Source organism: Myiozetetes cayanensis, unplaced genomic scaffold (genome assembly GCF_022539395.1).
Source record: "Myiozetetes cayanensis isolate MyiCay16 unplaced genomic scaffold, myiCay2020 scf1, whole genome shotgun sequence".
Classification (NCBI taxonomy): Eukaryota; Metazoa; Chordata; class Aves; order Passeriformes; family Tyrannidae; genus Myiozetetes; species Myiozetetes cayanensis.
In genome coordinates, this window is record NW_026086604.1 from 74,286,735 (window position 1) to 74,304,349 (window position 17,615).

A 17,615-nucleotide genomic window follows, 5' to 3' on the forward strand; every position below is an offset into this window, starting at 1 on the left:
GCACTTAAAGTTCTTTCTGCAGCTAACATTGAAAGACTTTATTATCACACTGCAGAAATGCTTTAGGGGAAATCTTGCTCTGATAGTGTTCTCATGAGAAAACTTCATGCTTTCAAACAAGTCACTTTGAAACGTTCAAGAATACAAATGTCATGAGGCTCCCAAAAGTGCAATCTTATCCCACTGGGAAGCTCCTGTGTTGCCTGCTAAAAGAACCTGGAGCTCTGCAAGAAGTACTGCATCTTTCAAACAGAGAGGATTTCATATATCAAGGCTTGAAAGTGATCTGGCATCAAAATGCTAGTCTGATTGCTCAGATTTAGTTTGTTTAAAGTTAACTTGTGCAGTGAAGGGTACCTGGAGCTGCAGAAGATTCCTCTTTGCTTCTGTGTTTCTTGTGTACATAGAGATAATACAGACTTCAGGAACTACTCGAGTGACCATAGGACAGGGGAAAGACAGAACTAGCACCGTGCAGCCAGAGGCACTGCAGCCTTCCCCAGAGGACCTGCCAGTGGACGCAGTCTCCTTCCCTACATACTCACCACCACACCTCGCCACAACTGCTAAGCTGCATGTAGGCTGGGACCACCAGCACACCTAACGCAGTACCCTACACACCTGTCCAATGGCTACCCTTTTTAAACTGTTCAAATTACTTCAAATAGTAATGACAAAAGGGATTTTTCACTGCCCCCAAGAGCAGTCCTCAGTCTCCAATGGAGAAGTAGGGGGGGTGTGGGACATGACTCTGCTGAACAGTGGCTCCCAGGTGGCTACCTGTAACAGAGAGGGTGGCCTCTGCTCAACATTATCAATACTTTTTTAAATGGTGCTGGCACATGCACTAGCATTTTCTGAGAAGCCCTCATTGTGTAAAATCCTGACCAGAATTACCCGGTCATTTGACTTTTTAATTTAAAAAATAAATAATAATGAATATTTAAAAAATAAATCTATATAATTAAAAAGGGCACTGTATACCACTTGGGTTTTGCCCAACTCTTGCCTTCTCCAAGTAAAAATCTCAGTGTCCATCCACCAGTTACGTGTCCCGTAAGGTACAAAAGCTCACCAGAGTAAAACTGAGCAGTGCCTTGCTGCACAGCAAAATATCCCAGCACGTAATTGCGCTTAACCTAAACCATATGTTCCTAAAAACACCAACAATGCTGAACAATGAGATCAGCCTCACATCCAAGGGAATTTAGGAACAAGGGAACAACTGAAGTGACAAGCTTGTTCATCACAAAGCTACGGATTCATTGTTGTCACTGTTTTTTGGCACGGTGCAGCCTGAATTCCTTCCCATGTTTTGTGAACAGCTGAACTGTGTTCCCTTACAAAGGAAATTAATATGGCAGCCTGTGTACATCTGCTTTAATCTTAAAACAAAAGCAGTTTTGCTATCTTTAGTACAAGCATAATAAAGGCACCAAAAAAGACAGATGGTTTGGATTTTCTTTGCAGAAAGCAAGAGAGAAGACTGACATCTCAACTGTTTACGTAGCCACAACCCATTACGTGGCCACAGCAAACCAAGTGCGGACACAGAAAGTGCCCCTTTGTCAGCGTCTCAGATGCGGACTGCTTTCGGTCGGGTCTTATAAAAAGCATAAAACAACTCTGCTCACAGATAAACGCTTTTGTTCATACAGATTTAATTTATGTTGTTAGGAAAACACTTAACAAATCCACACTAATGCCAAACAAATTAATTTCAGTAAAGCTAAAGCAAACACTACCATTATGTTTAGGCAGCACAGTACAAAACCCTTGAAAACCCAACATTAAGGGAGTTATTTATGGTCATTGCTCAGCCCTCCTGCCCCCATCATTTGCGCATTAGAAATCTCCAGGCTGCTCACTTGCAAACTCCCTGACTTCTGGTACTGATAGACAGAAAGTTCATTTTGCAGGAACAGTACAGTCACTTTGGTCTGGCTGACAGGGTAGCTTTTTGTTTTCGTTTTTAGTGTTTTGCTTTGCTTTGGTGATTTTTTTACAATTCAACCTTTCTTTTAAAATATCTCACTTCAGGATCAAAACTTTCCCCTTCCTGAAATCAATCAAACTGATAGTGGTTTTGACAGAAAGGCAAGTAACAGGAAAAAAGTAAGCACAGCACATGTCCAACGTATCTGAGAAGTACTTCATAACTTGGTCTGTATTTTTGATGTATTAAATACATAGTTAAAGGAAAAGCACATACAAAAAGGGGCTTTTCTCTATTACCTTTTAACAAACATTGAGATAATGGTAGTCATGTAAAAATATCCTTCCTGATACAAAGCAAATAAAAAGACAAGCTGAATTAGCTCCTGAATTAGGAGGAAAAAAGGTTCTCTGCTACAGATATTGCTTCCTTTAACACAATGCAGTGCCCTTTTAATATTTTGATGCTATAACAACCAAAGTGTTGGTAAATTTAAAGAGACCCAAACTAATGATTTTTCCAATTAGCAAGTACTTAAGACGTAAAAGAAAATGGTACACATGGAAAAAACCCAAAACACTTGTTCTGTTTATGAGTGCTTCACCTGAACCAGCGCTCAAACACTGCACTGACAAGTAACATTTGTGGGTTTGAAGCAACATTTCCATTAAGAAAAATGTTTGCTGCAAGGCCCTACAGTTGCATTACGAGGCACGGGGAGGCTTTTGTGCAGTGCAGTTACGCTCCATTAAATGCTTCACGGGAGGGATTGGGTGACACAGCTCAGTGGGCCTGTGGCACATGTGGGCTTGAAGGACACGTGCGGCCTCTGAAGCCGCGCTTGCTTCACAGGCATCTTTCTTCAAAGTGCATGGGAAGGAGCCAGCATGGGCAAGCAGGGCACAGCCACCCCTCCCTGCGGTTCTTTCCATGTGATGCCCCCCAGACTGGGGTACCAGAGACCGCCTGGGACAGTGGAAGTGCAGGCTGTGCAAGGCAGGGAGGCCAGCCTCCCTTAGGATGCTCCCAGTGGAAGCTGCCGGCGCCCAGCTCACATCTGTCACGAGCTCTGTTTACAGGCCCGTCAACAGATGCTTGCAGCGAGAGTCACTGAACTCTGACATCCCACATAAAGATGTAAACACTTCCCCACAGAATATAAATCCTGAGTATTAAAAGGCGCTCTGCCTGACTTCTGGCCCTCTCCAACTCCACGCCATCCACCAAACCCAAAACTCCCATACACATCCCTTAAAAACAACAGCAATAAAAAGACCCAAAGCACAAAAAAAAAATCCTCAAGAAACCAACATACTAATAGCCACAGCACCAAGCTTTTTTAGGCATGCTAGAAATAATCAGTAGAATTATTACAAGTAAGCCAAATATAACTAACTGCAGAACAAAATTAACTTTACAGTGTTTAGACAGATGGAATCTGATTTCCTGCTGTAGAGCTGCTGAATTTGGCACTGACCCTGAGCCCCAAAGGCAGAGGATCTGCTGCCCGAAACATACACGAGCTACCCAATGTCTGGAGTCAGTAGTCACTACTCTTCATACGCACCGTTAAATTAAAAAGCATGGAAGTCTTCATAAATAAAGCTTGCAGAAAGAGATGGATTCATTTAATGCTAAGAGCAGCAAAGACCAAAGCCCATTACATATATTTGTATATTTTCTTAAGAGGCTGTATATACAAGGGAGCATACAAAGGTCTTCTTTAAAATGCTCCCTTGTGAGGGTCTATTTCAAGGGTAATAGATATTGAATTCAGGAAAATGTCCAAAAAAACACTGTTTGGAAATATTTTCGGGTCTTCACGTGGAAGAGCTAGAAGCAAGCATGATGCTTTTCAATGTTAACTAAGAAAATCCTTGTCCAGAAGGATTTACTTCTCCAGTGCCTGATCCTATGAACTATGGATGCAGCCAAACACAGCATTTACTGATAAACAGTCCTACTGACTTCAGTAACTTAAGCCAAGTAACTTCAGTGGTGTTATTCATGCCCTGTGAATATGAACGGAAGACTCTTGTTTAAAAGGGCTCCTCACAGCAGCAAAGGCTAGCACAAGAGAGTCCCAAGCAAGGGTGAGAAAGGACACAAGGCAAAGAAAAGAGTCCTTATAAGAAGTGCTTAGTGAGTACCTGCAGGTTTGAGATTTTTTTTTTTTTAATTTTAAACCAAAAATGAGGAAAACATGAACTCTCCTGGTATAACCACATGGTAACTTCAACATAATGCTACTGCTAACTCTAAAATCAAACAAAAGGAAACCTCCCAAACTAAGCAAAACAGAAAAAAAACCAAAACCAACAAACCTCAAACAAAGCCCAGGTCTAACTTCTCTGAAAGAAGTCACGATGAGAAACTCTCCCAGCTTTCAAACCAGAAATTAAAAAAAGTGAAAGCCTCCATGGGAAACATACTTGAGCTGTGTTTAACAAGGAACATCTGTAGCCTTCCAATTCCTGAGATGCAGAAATTCCGCAGAAGAGCCACAATAAGTTAAACACACAGGAAAAAATACTTTTGTTGCTGACCAAACCATTTACAGGTGCCTCTGGTTTGAAGCTAAGGATACGGAGTTCCACTCTGTTTGCTGACATAACACCATGCCGTGAAGGACTTCTTTGTCAAGAAAGTTCACAGAAAGCCGGTTTAACTGACACAGTCTTTACTGGTGAAATATGACATCTGTTTTTAAAGAGCCTACATTTTTTGGACATTATCGCTCAGCTTCTTCTTATAACATTCGATGTAAAAGTTCCTCTCACTCAGCTAAGTCGGTATGCAATTAAGTATCCTGAAATTTCAGTGTCAGACTAAAGGCAGTTTGGAACAATGGATTCAATTTTTACTTCTCCCTGGATGAGTTTCTTCAGAGCAGATTTCCCCTACACACACATACACGTTACGTCTCACATATTTAGGGTTTTCCTTGCAAGGGAAGGGGCATTATTAAAAATGTGTGCTCTTAGGTGTGTGCTTTTCTAAAGTCCCCATTTCTCAAAGGCTTAAACACCAACCACCATGATTACATTAATGAAAATAAAAAAGGACCTGACACACTGACTATATTTATTGGCATTACTTTTATATATATTTGGATGTACAAATGGAAGAAAAAGTAGAGAGTCATAATTAGGAGACAAGAGAAATGTTGTTGAAATCAATGCCATGCAACTCAACACAGGTCTTCTGAGAGATTTCATTCCCTCAAGCTTTTTGTATTTGCTATCTATGCTTTCACTGCAGACAGCTTCACATGTGTCTGTACAAGTCAAGAGCACAATGCAGTCCTCTTTTTATCTGAAATAAAGTTCACATTATTCAAGAAAAAAAAAAGAGAGAAACTGGAAAGAGGTTTTTTCTCAACAGAACCACTGATTACTGAACATACACAAGTAAGGCATTTCAAACAAAGCACACAGCAACAGCACGGCTTTTAGGGTTTTATTTAAACATTCACTTGAGTACTTCATAAGCTCACACAACGTCATTAAAAATACAATAAGACAATGAGGAAACATCTGCTTTACTGCCCATAAAACCTTTAAGAAAGAAATAGCTTTAATCCTAAAAACAGATGTAGTGAAAATACAGTAACTGTACATATGTCTATATACACAAGTAAAGATTAGGACTTACTTTTTCAAGTCCAAGTGTTCAAAGACTTCACTGACGTACTTTTTACGCATATTCATAGACATGGTGTTTCCAAAATATCAGGGACAGAGTCCTTCACCAGCTCTCTGCACACTACTGGAACAAAAAACCAAACAACACAGTCCACCCACCCACCAACCAGCAAATGAGTACAGAATCTTCTTTTCTGGAAAGCATTTGCTTTGTGCTTATAAAGAGAAAAACATTTACAATGTGAATTGTCTGCGCATCATAACTTTTGAAGCCACTGCAGGCTCTTCGTTTTGAAGGCCAGCCTGCAGAAAGCTTTTAAGAGGTATTCCAGAGCCAGCTGTAGCCTAACATTGTTACCGTGTGCTAAGAGAGAGGTTACATCTTTCACCTCCCACTCCTTTATCATGGGCCAGGGTGCTGAAACACACAGCTGATGTACTCTCCTCCCTGCATTTAATGAGGCTTTCATCTACCTCCATACAGTGCCACGTTTTTCTTATTTTCATAAAGAGCTAAGACTTTTTCATAGCTATTTGCTCAGGGAAATCCAAACTTACAACCCGAAATTCCCCATTTTAGTAAACCATATCCTATGTATCATATACTCCACGCAGCCTATAAAATCAGCTAGTTCTCATACAGAGGGTGACAACAGCAGAAGACAGTACCACAGTTGTCTTTAATGATAACTAGCAAATGGATTGTTAATTGAAACATTCAGGCAACACAAGAACACTCAATTAGAGTGAATTGTATCACCATGTGATATAATCCAAGAAGAATTATATCACCATGTGATTATCCAGAAATTGCTATGCAACTTGCTAAAATATTGTTATATAATTCTAACCTCACACTGGGTAGGATTCCCTACAACCACTCCTTCAGCATACAACTGTATGCTGCTAGAGAGTTTTGTGGCAAATTAATTTCCACCACTCACAACAGAACACAAAGAAAAAATGAAGAAGTAATGTACTGTGCTATGACATTTCCATTATTCTGCAAACTGACGCTGGCAAAGACTTGAAGCCCAAACTCATAAAAGTAAAACCTGAACCCAGCTCTGGCAATACACCTTCCTAGACCCACTGCCCTGTCAATCACATCTTCAGAAGTCAAGCAAAATGCTCAGTGGAAAGGTGAGAAGTGCAAAGTCTAGTAGAAGCTACTGAGTCAGAGGAGATGAATAACAAAGCTGTGCTTTGATAAGGTCCCAATGCTTTCATCAGTTTGCCATTAGTCTTGAACATGAGCTCCAGCTGTCAAAATGATCTGGGAATCAATATACCAACCACTTCAAAAAATCATCATCACCCCATATTTCTGCAACCTCACCCTTTGCTTCCCCTGCCTTGTTCTTCGAAGTGATAATCCAGCATTGCAGGGACTGCCAAACAGTCAGAGATAATAGTCAGGCATTATCTCAGTTTCCTTTCACTTGCTTGCAACCTTCTGCAGTCTGTAGGCAACCAAATACCAAGGGCATGATGGTCTAAAAGCACATCGAGAAAAGGCATGGGAGAAAAGATATTAACTGACCCATGTCAGCTGGCACAGTCCTTTTACACACAAAGTGTGCTCTCGAAACCACAAGCATTGAAAATGATTCAAGTTATCAACTGCAGTGAATTGCTACTCTGCCTTTGGCTGGGCAGCTGCCAGCTCAGACCTGCTGAGGAGATGGAATGCCACATCACAGGTCTGAAGACTGATCCCTACGCCCTTTCCCATTTTGCACCACGTGCTTTTAACGCATGCAGGCAAAACCAAAGGAGGTAATTTTTTCCTGGTGATGTTTATACCACCAAGGTTTGTTAAGCAAATGTGGTCAGTCAGATGACATCATGGTAAAGACTTGAGGCCTTTTCCACGTTACCCGAAATTTCAGCTTGGATTACGTACACCATGGAAAGGCAGAAACATCACACGTAACACACACAAAGAAGACGATTAACAAGCAACTTTTCTGATGGCAGATGCCAACACTAGCTTTGTCATTCTTTTCTAGGGCAACGAAGCAAGCTGTTTTACAGCAGCATCTGTGGTTCCCTTAAGTATAAGGATTTTGCATCTCAAAACACTACTAAAAATCAGATTCTTTATGGATACACATTGAGTTAGAAAATCCGTGAAAATTAGAAGTTGCCTCTCCTATAAGCATGTGGGTGACTCCTACTAGGAGCTGAACAGCACTTGTGTTTAAAATGAAAGGCCCAATGCTGGACATTTCTTGGAGGACATGTTAGGGTGAACAAAACACACAGCAGCCTTCCTACTCTGCAGCCCAAATGTAATGGTGGTGTGATGGATCCTTCTTTTTTCTGCTTGAAAAAGCCAACAGAGGAAACAGTCTCAGACTCTCCACTTCATTGAACTTCAAAATTCAGTAAGGTGAGTAAAAATATGCAACCTCCAAAATCTGAGAACTCCAAAGGCACAATTTAACATGCAACCCACAGAAAACACACCAGCATGTAGGTGGTCTTGTTTCTCTGAGAGGAGGCTTTGCACTCAGTGCAACGTGGTAGTTGTTCTCAGTCTAATTTTGTGTATGTCTTCCCCTGTACCATGTGCATCTGGATCACCAATCCAATATTTCTGGTAACTTTGTGCCGGTGGAAAGGATGACAGAATCATAGAATGCCGTGGGTTGGAGGAGACCTGTAAAAGTCATCTAATCCAACTCCCCTGCAGTGAGGGGAGACACTTTTCACTAGACCAGGTTGCTCAAAACCCCATTCAACCTGACCTTGAAGACCCCCAGAGATGGGGTATCTACAAGTTGTCTGGGCAACCTCTTCCAGTGTCTCATCACCCTCACAGTAAAGAATTTCTTCCTTAATCTCATTTAAATCTACCCTCTTTTAGTTTAAAGACATTACTCCTAGTCCTATCGCAACAGTCTGTGCTAAAAACTTTGTCCCCAGCTTTCTTACAGGCTGCTTGTGGTAATGGATGGTGCTATAAAGTCTCCCTGAAGCCTTCCCTTCTCTAGGCTGAACAACCTCAACTCTCTCAGCCTGTCCTTACCACCTTAGAGGTGGTCCATCTCATCATTTCCATGGCTCCAACAGGTCCGCATCCTTCCTGTGCCGAGGACCACAGAACTGGATGCAGTACTATAGAGGTGGTCTTACAAAATTGGACCAAAGGGCCAGAATCACCTCCCTCGACCTGCTGACCACACTACTTTTGAAGCAGCCCCAAATGCCCAGCCCTGCTGCCAAGTCATGTCCACATATTGCCAGCTCATGTAGAGCTTTTCATCCAGCAGCATCTTGAAGTCCTTCTCAGCAGGGCTGCTCTCAATCTGTTAATCCCCAAGCCTGTACTGATCACAGGGGATGTTCCAATCCATATGCAGGACCTTGTATTTGACCTTGTTAAGCCTCATGAAGTACACACATGCCCACTTCTCAAGCTTGTCCAGGTCCCTCTGGATGGCATCCTGTCCCTCAGGCTTATCAACTGCACCACTCATCTTGGTGTCATCTACAAACCTACTGAGGCTGCACTCGATCCCACTGCCTATCTCACTGATGAGGATTATAAACAGTCATGGTCCCAGTACAGACCCCTGACGGACACCACTTGTCACTGATCTCCATCTAGATATTGAGCTGTTGACGACTCCCATCTGGATGCAGCCATCCGACCAATTCCTCAACCACCAAACAGTTCATCCATCAAACCCATACCTCTCCAATTTAGGATGTTGTGGGGGACAGTGTCAAACGCTTTAAAGAACTCCAGATAGATGACATCCATAGCCCTTCCTTTGTTCACTGAGTTACTCCATCTTTTTCCTCCCTCACTGCTAGGAGAGCAGCAATTTAACCATGAGTACATTATATCCTGCTCATCAACAGCCACTCTCCTACTCTGTCTGGTTCCTTTCCTGCCTGCAGAAAGGCATGTAAAGTAAGTAAGGGTTCTCTAGCTTTGAAAGACATGCTTTAATTTTTTTGGCCATGTGCCAGCCCCCACTTTCTGTTACTGTAAGGGAATACAACCATGGAAAGGCCACTTCCCTCCAGTAAACTACATAATCACTGACCTATGTGGAAAAAGGCTCTCACACCTGGCAGCATTGCTTCAGCTATGTCAGACAAAATCATAGCAACTGACAGGCAACAGAATGAACTCTTAAAACCAAGTTGCACATTCAGGTCATATACAAAACGAATATTTTATTCACAAACCTTTTAGTTTCCCATGTGCCTCCCCATAAGGAGAAAATACAGGGCTCCACAGCCCTGTCACCACCATAACGTTGGCTTTTTTGACAACGGTGTGTCCTGCACAGCTCCAGGCATGCTGGCATCAGATGAGACTCACCTTTCTCAGTGAGGGAGGAGAGTGTATTCCTGGGAACTAGAGAGACTCATTGGCAGGGCTTTAACCTAGATATGATGGGTGAGGGGGACATGATCGTCTTTGAGAGATCATGGAGATCAGGGGAGTTGTCTGAGGACTGGAAGAAAGCAAATGTCACTCCAATCTTCAAAAAGGGCAAGAAGAAGGAATCAGGGAACTACCATCCAGTTAGCCTCACCTCAATCCCTGGAAAGGTGAGGAAGCGCATTCTGGAGGCCATCTCTATCCACATAGAAGACAAGAAGGAGATCAGGAGTAGTCAGCGTGCTTTCACTAAAGTTAAATCATTTTTGACCAACCTGATTGCTTTCTACAATGATACAACTACCTGGATGGATAAGGGAAGAACAGTGGATATTGCCTATCTCTACTTCAGCAAGGTTTTTGACACAGTCTCTCATTAAATCCTCACAGGTAAACTCAGGTACTGTGGGTTGGATGAGTGAACAGTGGGATGGATTGACAACCGGCTGAGTGGCAGATCCCTGAGGGTCGTCACCAGTGGTACAGAGTCTAGTTGGAGGTCTGTCACTAGTGGTGTCCCCCAGGGTTCTATACTGGGCCCAGTGTTGTTTAACTTGTTCCTCTATTACTTGAGGGAGTAGAGTGCCTCAGCAAGTCTGCTGATGATACAAAACTGGAAGGAGTGGCTGATACCTGAGGGCTGTGTGGCCCTTCAGAGGGACCTCGACAGGTGGGAGAAATGGGCAGAGAAGACTATTCTGAACTTCAACAAGGGCAAATGCAAGGTCTTGTACCTGAGGAGGAATAACCCCATGCACCAGTACAGGCGGTGGGCTGACCTGCTGGAAAGCCATGCCAGGGAGAAGGACCTGGGTGTCCTGGCGGACAACAAGCTCTCCATGAACCAGCAGTGTGTCCCCGTGGTCAAGAAGGCCAACAGAATCCTGGGATGCATTAGAAAGAGCACTGCCAGCAGGTTAAGGAAAGTGATCCTATCCCTCTAGTCAGCCTTGATGAGGCCACATTTGGAGTACTGTGTCCAGTTCTGGGCTCTCCAGTACAAGAGAGACATGGAGCTCTTGGAGCATGTCCAGCGGAGAGCTACTAAGTCGGTAAAGGGTCTGGGGAATCTCTCTTATGATGAAAGGCTGAGGGAGCTGGGCCTGTTCAGCCTCAAGAAGAGGCAACTGAGAGGGGACCTCATTAATGTCTATAAAAATCTAAAGGGTGGATTTCAAGAGGATAGAGCCAGGCTTTTCTCAGTGGTGCCAAACAACAGAACAAGATGAAATGGGTAGATGTATGGGAAGTTCCACCTAAACACAAGGAAAAATTTTACTGTGCAGGTGACTGTGCACTGGAACAGGCTGCCCAGAGAGGTTGTGGAGTCTCCCTCACTGGCAATATTCAAGAACCATCTGGATGCAATCCTGTGCACTCTGCTCTAGGAAAACCCTGCTTGAGCAGGGAGTTTGGACCAGATGACCCACTGTGCCCTTTCCAACCCGACCAATTCTGTGGTTCTGTGAAAAGCTTATTTGTTACAGAGTGGTAAAAAGGACAAAAAAGAGGAGCAATGCCCATACCTGACCATAATCTGTCCTGAATACGACAACTCCTTCTGCACACGAATGAACAGTACTGGGATAATGCTGATTATTTTCTCGCAGCCAGACCCGAGACCCCTGCAAACAACAAAAGAGAATTATAGATGACATACCATAAAACTGGAAAAATAATTTCACTCAGTATTTTCCTGTGGAAATACTTATCAAATAATAGGAAAGTGAGAAAAAAATCCAAATAAGCAAGTGAAAGAAATAAAATATAATAATCTGTTAGCAAGTTGCTTTCTGCTTGATCAGTAAATACAGAAGAACTACACTGAAGTTCCTTTTTTTTAATTTTGCACAAGTTCCTAAATGCTAGCAAGAGCAGCTGGAGCCAGTTCTCTGATTCTCTGAGTCATGTGCCTCATGTTAGCACACGTAAAATTACAGAGCGGTGTTGAATTTACACACAGTGTAAAAGATCTTCCCCAAAGCAAGCTGGCTCCCTAGCTGTTTATTTTCAGCCTCTGTCAGGCACTCACAGCACTGCCATCTTTCACCTCTTTTTCTAAACTACTTTGCCCTTTATAGGGTTTTCCTCTCTTGCCTGCACTACAATGCAGAGGATTAAAAAATCCCAACTAGTAGCAAGCAGGATTACAAAAGAACTGATATTTGGTTTTTGGAGGTGAGAAGGCATTGGAAACACTATCAGTGAGACACCTGAGTCAGTCTAGTACGGCAAGCAGAGCTTAATGTCGCATCTACCACCTGGCTGGTAGATGCTGCATTAAGTAAACAGAAATATCCAGCACTGAGAACAAGGGAGGAGGATCACAGCTCATGCTGCAGCTGCAGCAAAGGCCATCCCATAAACAATAGCCACTTGAGTTGCTCCTGTGTAGGAGAAGGCCTTAGCTGGCATGAAAACACTGAGCAGCAGCAACCCATGGTCTGACCTCCAACCCAAACTATACTCCCGTTCTCTGCAGACAGCTGGCTCCAGACCAGAATGACAATATTTTAGTGGCATTCAAGGAACAGAGAATTTTTTTCACCAGAGCAGTCAAATTATGTCCTAAAGAAAAAGTAAATGGGTGGTGGAAAAGTGCTGGGATATAGCCCGATGATCATAAGGTTGTGACTTTGGGTGTATAATCACTGAAAAAAACAAGTAAAACAATTTTACATGTTAGCATTCAAAGGCTGTCCTTGTCTGAATTTCTAAACACAGAAACTAGACCTACAGTCTTCTTAAAGCTGGGGAGGTGGGGGCTGAGGGGGAAGTCCCAATTAACAGCCAAGACAAACACAGATTTTTATTTCTATTGCATATTTAAGGCAAGTGGCCTGTGAATCTACCATGGACTGCAGCCACACTACAAGTTATGTATGCTTTAGATAATGTTGAATGAACTTAATTCTTCTTTCTATGGGATGGGACAACAGCAGCACTGACACACACAATAATGTTCATGTCCCCTCATCATCTTTCTGGTCCTTTGTTGGACCCTATCCAGTATGTTCATATCTCTGCTACAATGGGGAGCCCACAGCTGGACACAGCACTCCAGGTGTGGCCTCACCAGAGCTGAGCAGAGGGGTAGGATCACTTCCTTCAACCTGCTGGCAACCCTTTACTAACATGTCCAACAGTAATGCCTATAGAAGCTTCATGAGATGCAACACTCCTGAGTTAACACAGGACACCAGAAGAATCTTCAGCCCATCAAACAATCTCATTCTATCTGACAACCTTTGTTTCATGTTTGAATATTTTACTGTTATTAGTGGGATTATTCTGGCACAAAATGGAAGGACTGCAAGGTTGCTCAGCTCACAGAAAATTTTAACTTCACTGGTCTTTTTTGCCTAGACTCAATAACCCCACAGAAGCACGGCACAGAAAAGTTTTTCCCCCACAGTAAATAGCCAGTTTTGTTCACAAATTGTAATGAGTTTAATGATGGTGGCTACTATCACCATCAAGCTCTGGAGACCTGATGGCTTGAGGGGTGAATGCATGTATTACTGTCACTCCAAGCAGCAAAGAGAACTCAGTCCCAGTCTTCCCACTACACAGGGAAATGCTTTTGTCATCCTGCTGCTGGGCACTTAATGTCTGTACCAGCCAGTATCCACCTTCTCATCCTAGGTGAGCTCAATCCATCTAAACGGATAAACAGCAAAAAATCCTATTTGTGAAAATGCAGGCAAGTTCTTCAAGTGCTTCAGGACAACCAAACCCGTTATTCCACTGGTTTATTATTTGCCAGCATCTCAGAGCTCAAGTAACATGAAGTTTATGCTTTCAAGGGTAATGAAAAGCTTATAAATATTAAGCCGCAATAAAATTTGCCAAAACCTCAGCATTCAAAATACTCTTTCACAAGGAGGAGAATGTTTTCCATCTTGAAATTAAATAATTAATGCTGTAAAGTTTTTTTCTGGCTATGAAGGGGAAAAGAAGGGGCCTGTACAGAAGCCTTCACTTGGTTGGACTAGTCCTATAATAAGTTTATAAAGCAGGGAAAGGAGTTGATTTAAACAAATGTACATTGTTAGGGGTCAATAGCTGCTATTCAGGGGAAGCTGGAACAATGCAGTTCACAAAGCCGGAGGCATCTGGAATGCAAATACAACATGTTCCCTGGCAAGGTAGCTCTACAATGGGGTGACTGTCCATGAGCCTTTCCCTCTGTGGGGTGGGGGGTGGCAAAACAAAAAGATATTGGCAGGAGATACCTCACCAGCTACACAAGTTACAGCCACTGATCCAGCGGCCATCCCTCTGTGATGCATGCACCATTAACAAAATCTTCACCAGATTTATGGACAAGACTCAGCATACAGGACCCACCTAAGGAATGACTCTCCTCAACACACAAGGCAGCACATTATATTGACCTCACCCTCTTTCGTGGGGAGAAGCCTGGTGACTTAGGTTACTCCAGAGCTCTCCAACAAGCCATCCTTCTCTGGCAAGTGGGCAAAGAAAGCCATGGAGCACTAACTACAGCCCAACGTTTTTTATTTCCATGAAGCGAGATTGTAAAAATACTTGGAATAGTGTTTGGAGAAGAAGGGTTGTATGCCATCATTTCCACAGCAAATAAATTTCTCCTGACTGCAAAAGGGAAAGGAAATAGCTGTGTAAATCTCACAGCTGTAAGACCACCTGGAGAAGTCCTGAGTCCTTCTACCTTGTGGATTTTGCTGCTGAAAATGCAAACACTACCTCCTACCTTCCTTGGCTATCTGTTCTTAGAGATAACAAAAATCTATTGGACATATATTCGCTGAAAACCACATATCGCACCTTATAAAGTGAGATCCTCAATGCAGTTGATTCAAAACAGTTAAAACTGCTTTAAATTAAGAGCAATAAACGTAGTTATGCTGCATCTGCATTCAAAAAGCACGTCAGGGCTTGGCAAAGTAAAATAGTCAATATGTTTTGTTTATGCACCTCAGTAGCTTGGCTCTGAATACAAAGTTTGAGAGACAGGAAGAGATGCCATTAACTAGGTCAAGCTGGACACAGCTTTTTAATGCAAAAGATAACCAAAACCACATTTGTTTTCGTTCTTCCTCTTTCCTAATTCACAGACATATGACGATCAAGGAGGGGCCACAAAGAAAAAGAAGCCATCCAGCAAAAAACCACAACTTTTGCTAATTTTATATTAATAAACAGTTTTTGTTCTGAAAACTCACCCTTCATTGTTGGCTTAGGACTACTGAACACTTACGTTTAGATATCCAAAAACCTTAACATGCCAAGTGCCTGGCCAGACTGTTCAGTCGAAACTCAGTGGAAAGTTCACTGGGAGCTGGATATCCCCCACTGACTTCAACCCAAGTATAAAGCATTCATCCTCTTGAGTAGAAGTCCAGACCTGTTCTTCCATATATAAGTCTGGGGAAACAAGCAGTAATGGCCATTTGTCTGATGTATTGCTCTTTAATTCAGAGATGCCCTCCTTTGCACTGCCCGGCTTCCCTGGTGCAGCTTTCCTGTGCTCCATGACAAAAGGCTTTCGCAACAGCTGGATGTCAGCAGTGGCTGAATATGGAAACTACCACACTTACTACTGCCTCACAACATACAAAAGGGAAGTAAATGAATACTCCAGAAATTGCTCCAAGACAGTGCCACCAAAAGGCTCCATTTCTCACCAGCCAGGCTACCTCCCCTCCGCCAACAGTCAGGAATTGGCAGTTTTTATTCAGGATGGGGTGGGAAGGGATGGACAGAGTAACAGAGAAGGACTAGTTGAACCCTGCAGATAGTGAGAGAAAGTACAACTTTGGAAGGTATTTGAGAATGCAATCTAGGTTTCACTACTTTAAACTCAACTTCATGAACTGATTATCTACATAAATCTAGGCACATATTTAATCCAGCTGAGTGGGGTAAAATTAATTTTCAAACCCTTACAGTACTATTCACAATTTCCTCAGAAAACACAGGGGTAAAATACTAACACCTTTTTCTCAACAAATTTAGTTCTCTCTCTTGAACAGCATTACTTTCCTTTCCTGTTTTAAAGCAGAACAAAGCCATGAAGATGTTTCCAGGGGATATAAGGTCAGTTTAGGGGGATTGGTTTCCTGCAGAATAAAATCTCCTTGAAAATGAGATGTTTCTGTTGTCTGTCAAACTCCCACATCAGATCAAAGCACAAGCTCTCCTGCTCCTGAGGTCTGTGCAACAGCTGCCGATTAACCTTGAACAGGCTCCATCTCCTTCTGTTTCAGTAACTGGAGACAGTGCAGTGCCAGTGATGGTATATGACTTTAAAAACAAGAAACTGGATTAAAACATATATTATTACTGACTTGAAAGGGAACCAGAATAAATTTGTACCTTCCTCAGCCCTTTGAAGGCATCAGCAGTTCTTACAAGACCACCACTTCATATAAGACAGTATTTTTTACATAAATTTTAGAAAACCCCAAACAACAGGAAAAAAAAATAATATTGTCTTCCAATTATGCCCCACACAAGACATTACCCTCAACATATGCAGGTGGAAGAGCATGCTCCTCCTCATCTTCTGCTGTTGAGTGTGAAGGCACCCATCACTAATAGACGTCACTCAAAAGCCAAAAAGCAATTTCATCAAAAAGCAACTGCAGTTCTCTGCTAGAGCTCTGAAGATGTGGTTGACAGCTCCTGAGAACAACAGATTGCCACATGGACAGGAAACAGCAGCTTATCATGCACTCAAAAGCAAATCCAGCAAGAAGATACCATCAATTTTGGGGAGGGGGGCGAGAGTTAATGGTATTGCTACAGCCTGAGTTATGGCTTTCATAAGAGATTCATTTGGTTTGGAAAGTTTTGCAAAATACCTTTTTCATTTTCAACACTGCCTAACCCATACCATGGCATCATGACTGCAAAAACATGAGAATGCAGGAGATTGGAAAGCCTATTGTCATTATCAGTTGTGGTCAAGTTAGACAGGCTGCTGGAAGACAACAGCTTTCTCATGCCTGCAAATTTAGGTAAATAAATATCAGTTTCAGTACAGTCGAGATAATAACTTTTCTGATTAATTACAAAATTAAAAATCATTGCTCCAAGTACTACTTGGCAACCAACTATGAATAAAACTTCAAAAATGAGAAATCAGGGAAGAAGGGAACACATGCAGCAACTTTTCTCTATCTATCAGATCCACAGTTTCAAGTCCCACTCTACATTATCATCATGACCATCACCAGGTATCACAGACTTGCCTGGCATATGGCACTGCCTCCACCACTCTCCCCCCTCCACCTTCGCCTGGAAGGAGTAGGCAGGATTTTAATCTGCTAAAACTCAGTAAGGAAGATAAGTAATTCAAAAAGACAACATGAAGGTGAGGAGAAGGAAGAGGGGACAGGTACTGACGATAGCAATGAGATGTAGGGAACATATGGGAAAAGAGCTCAAGGACACTGTACACCTTTCCCTCAGCATCTATACTGGGGTGGCAGGTAGCAATGGCCACGCAAATGATGGACCTCCTGGCATATCCATGGTCATCTTAAAAGTAGCATGCAATTCTCTCCCCTTATGTGAGTTCCTAAAGAGGAATATATAATATTCTGAAAAAAAAATTAAAACTTACCCTGAGAACCAAACAAAC

General features: G+C 42.5%; 1 protein-coding gene across 1 annotated transcript in view; it reads right to left on the reverse strand.

The window, feature by feature from the left end:
- MYO10 (myosin X) overlaps positions 1 to 17,615 on the reverse strand; it is a 167,117-nt gene that overhangs the window by 121,032 nt on the left and 28,470 nt on the right. Inside the window, exon 2 of the mRNA XM_050316122.1 lies at positions 11,512 to 11,610. Coding sequence (XP_050172079.1) covers positions 11,512 to 11,610 — 99 coding nt within the window. The remainder of the gene's footprint in view (positions 1 to 11,511; positions 11,611 to 17,615) is intronic.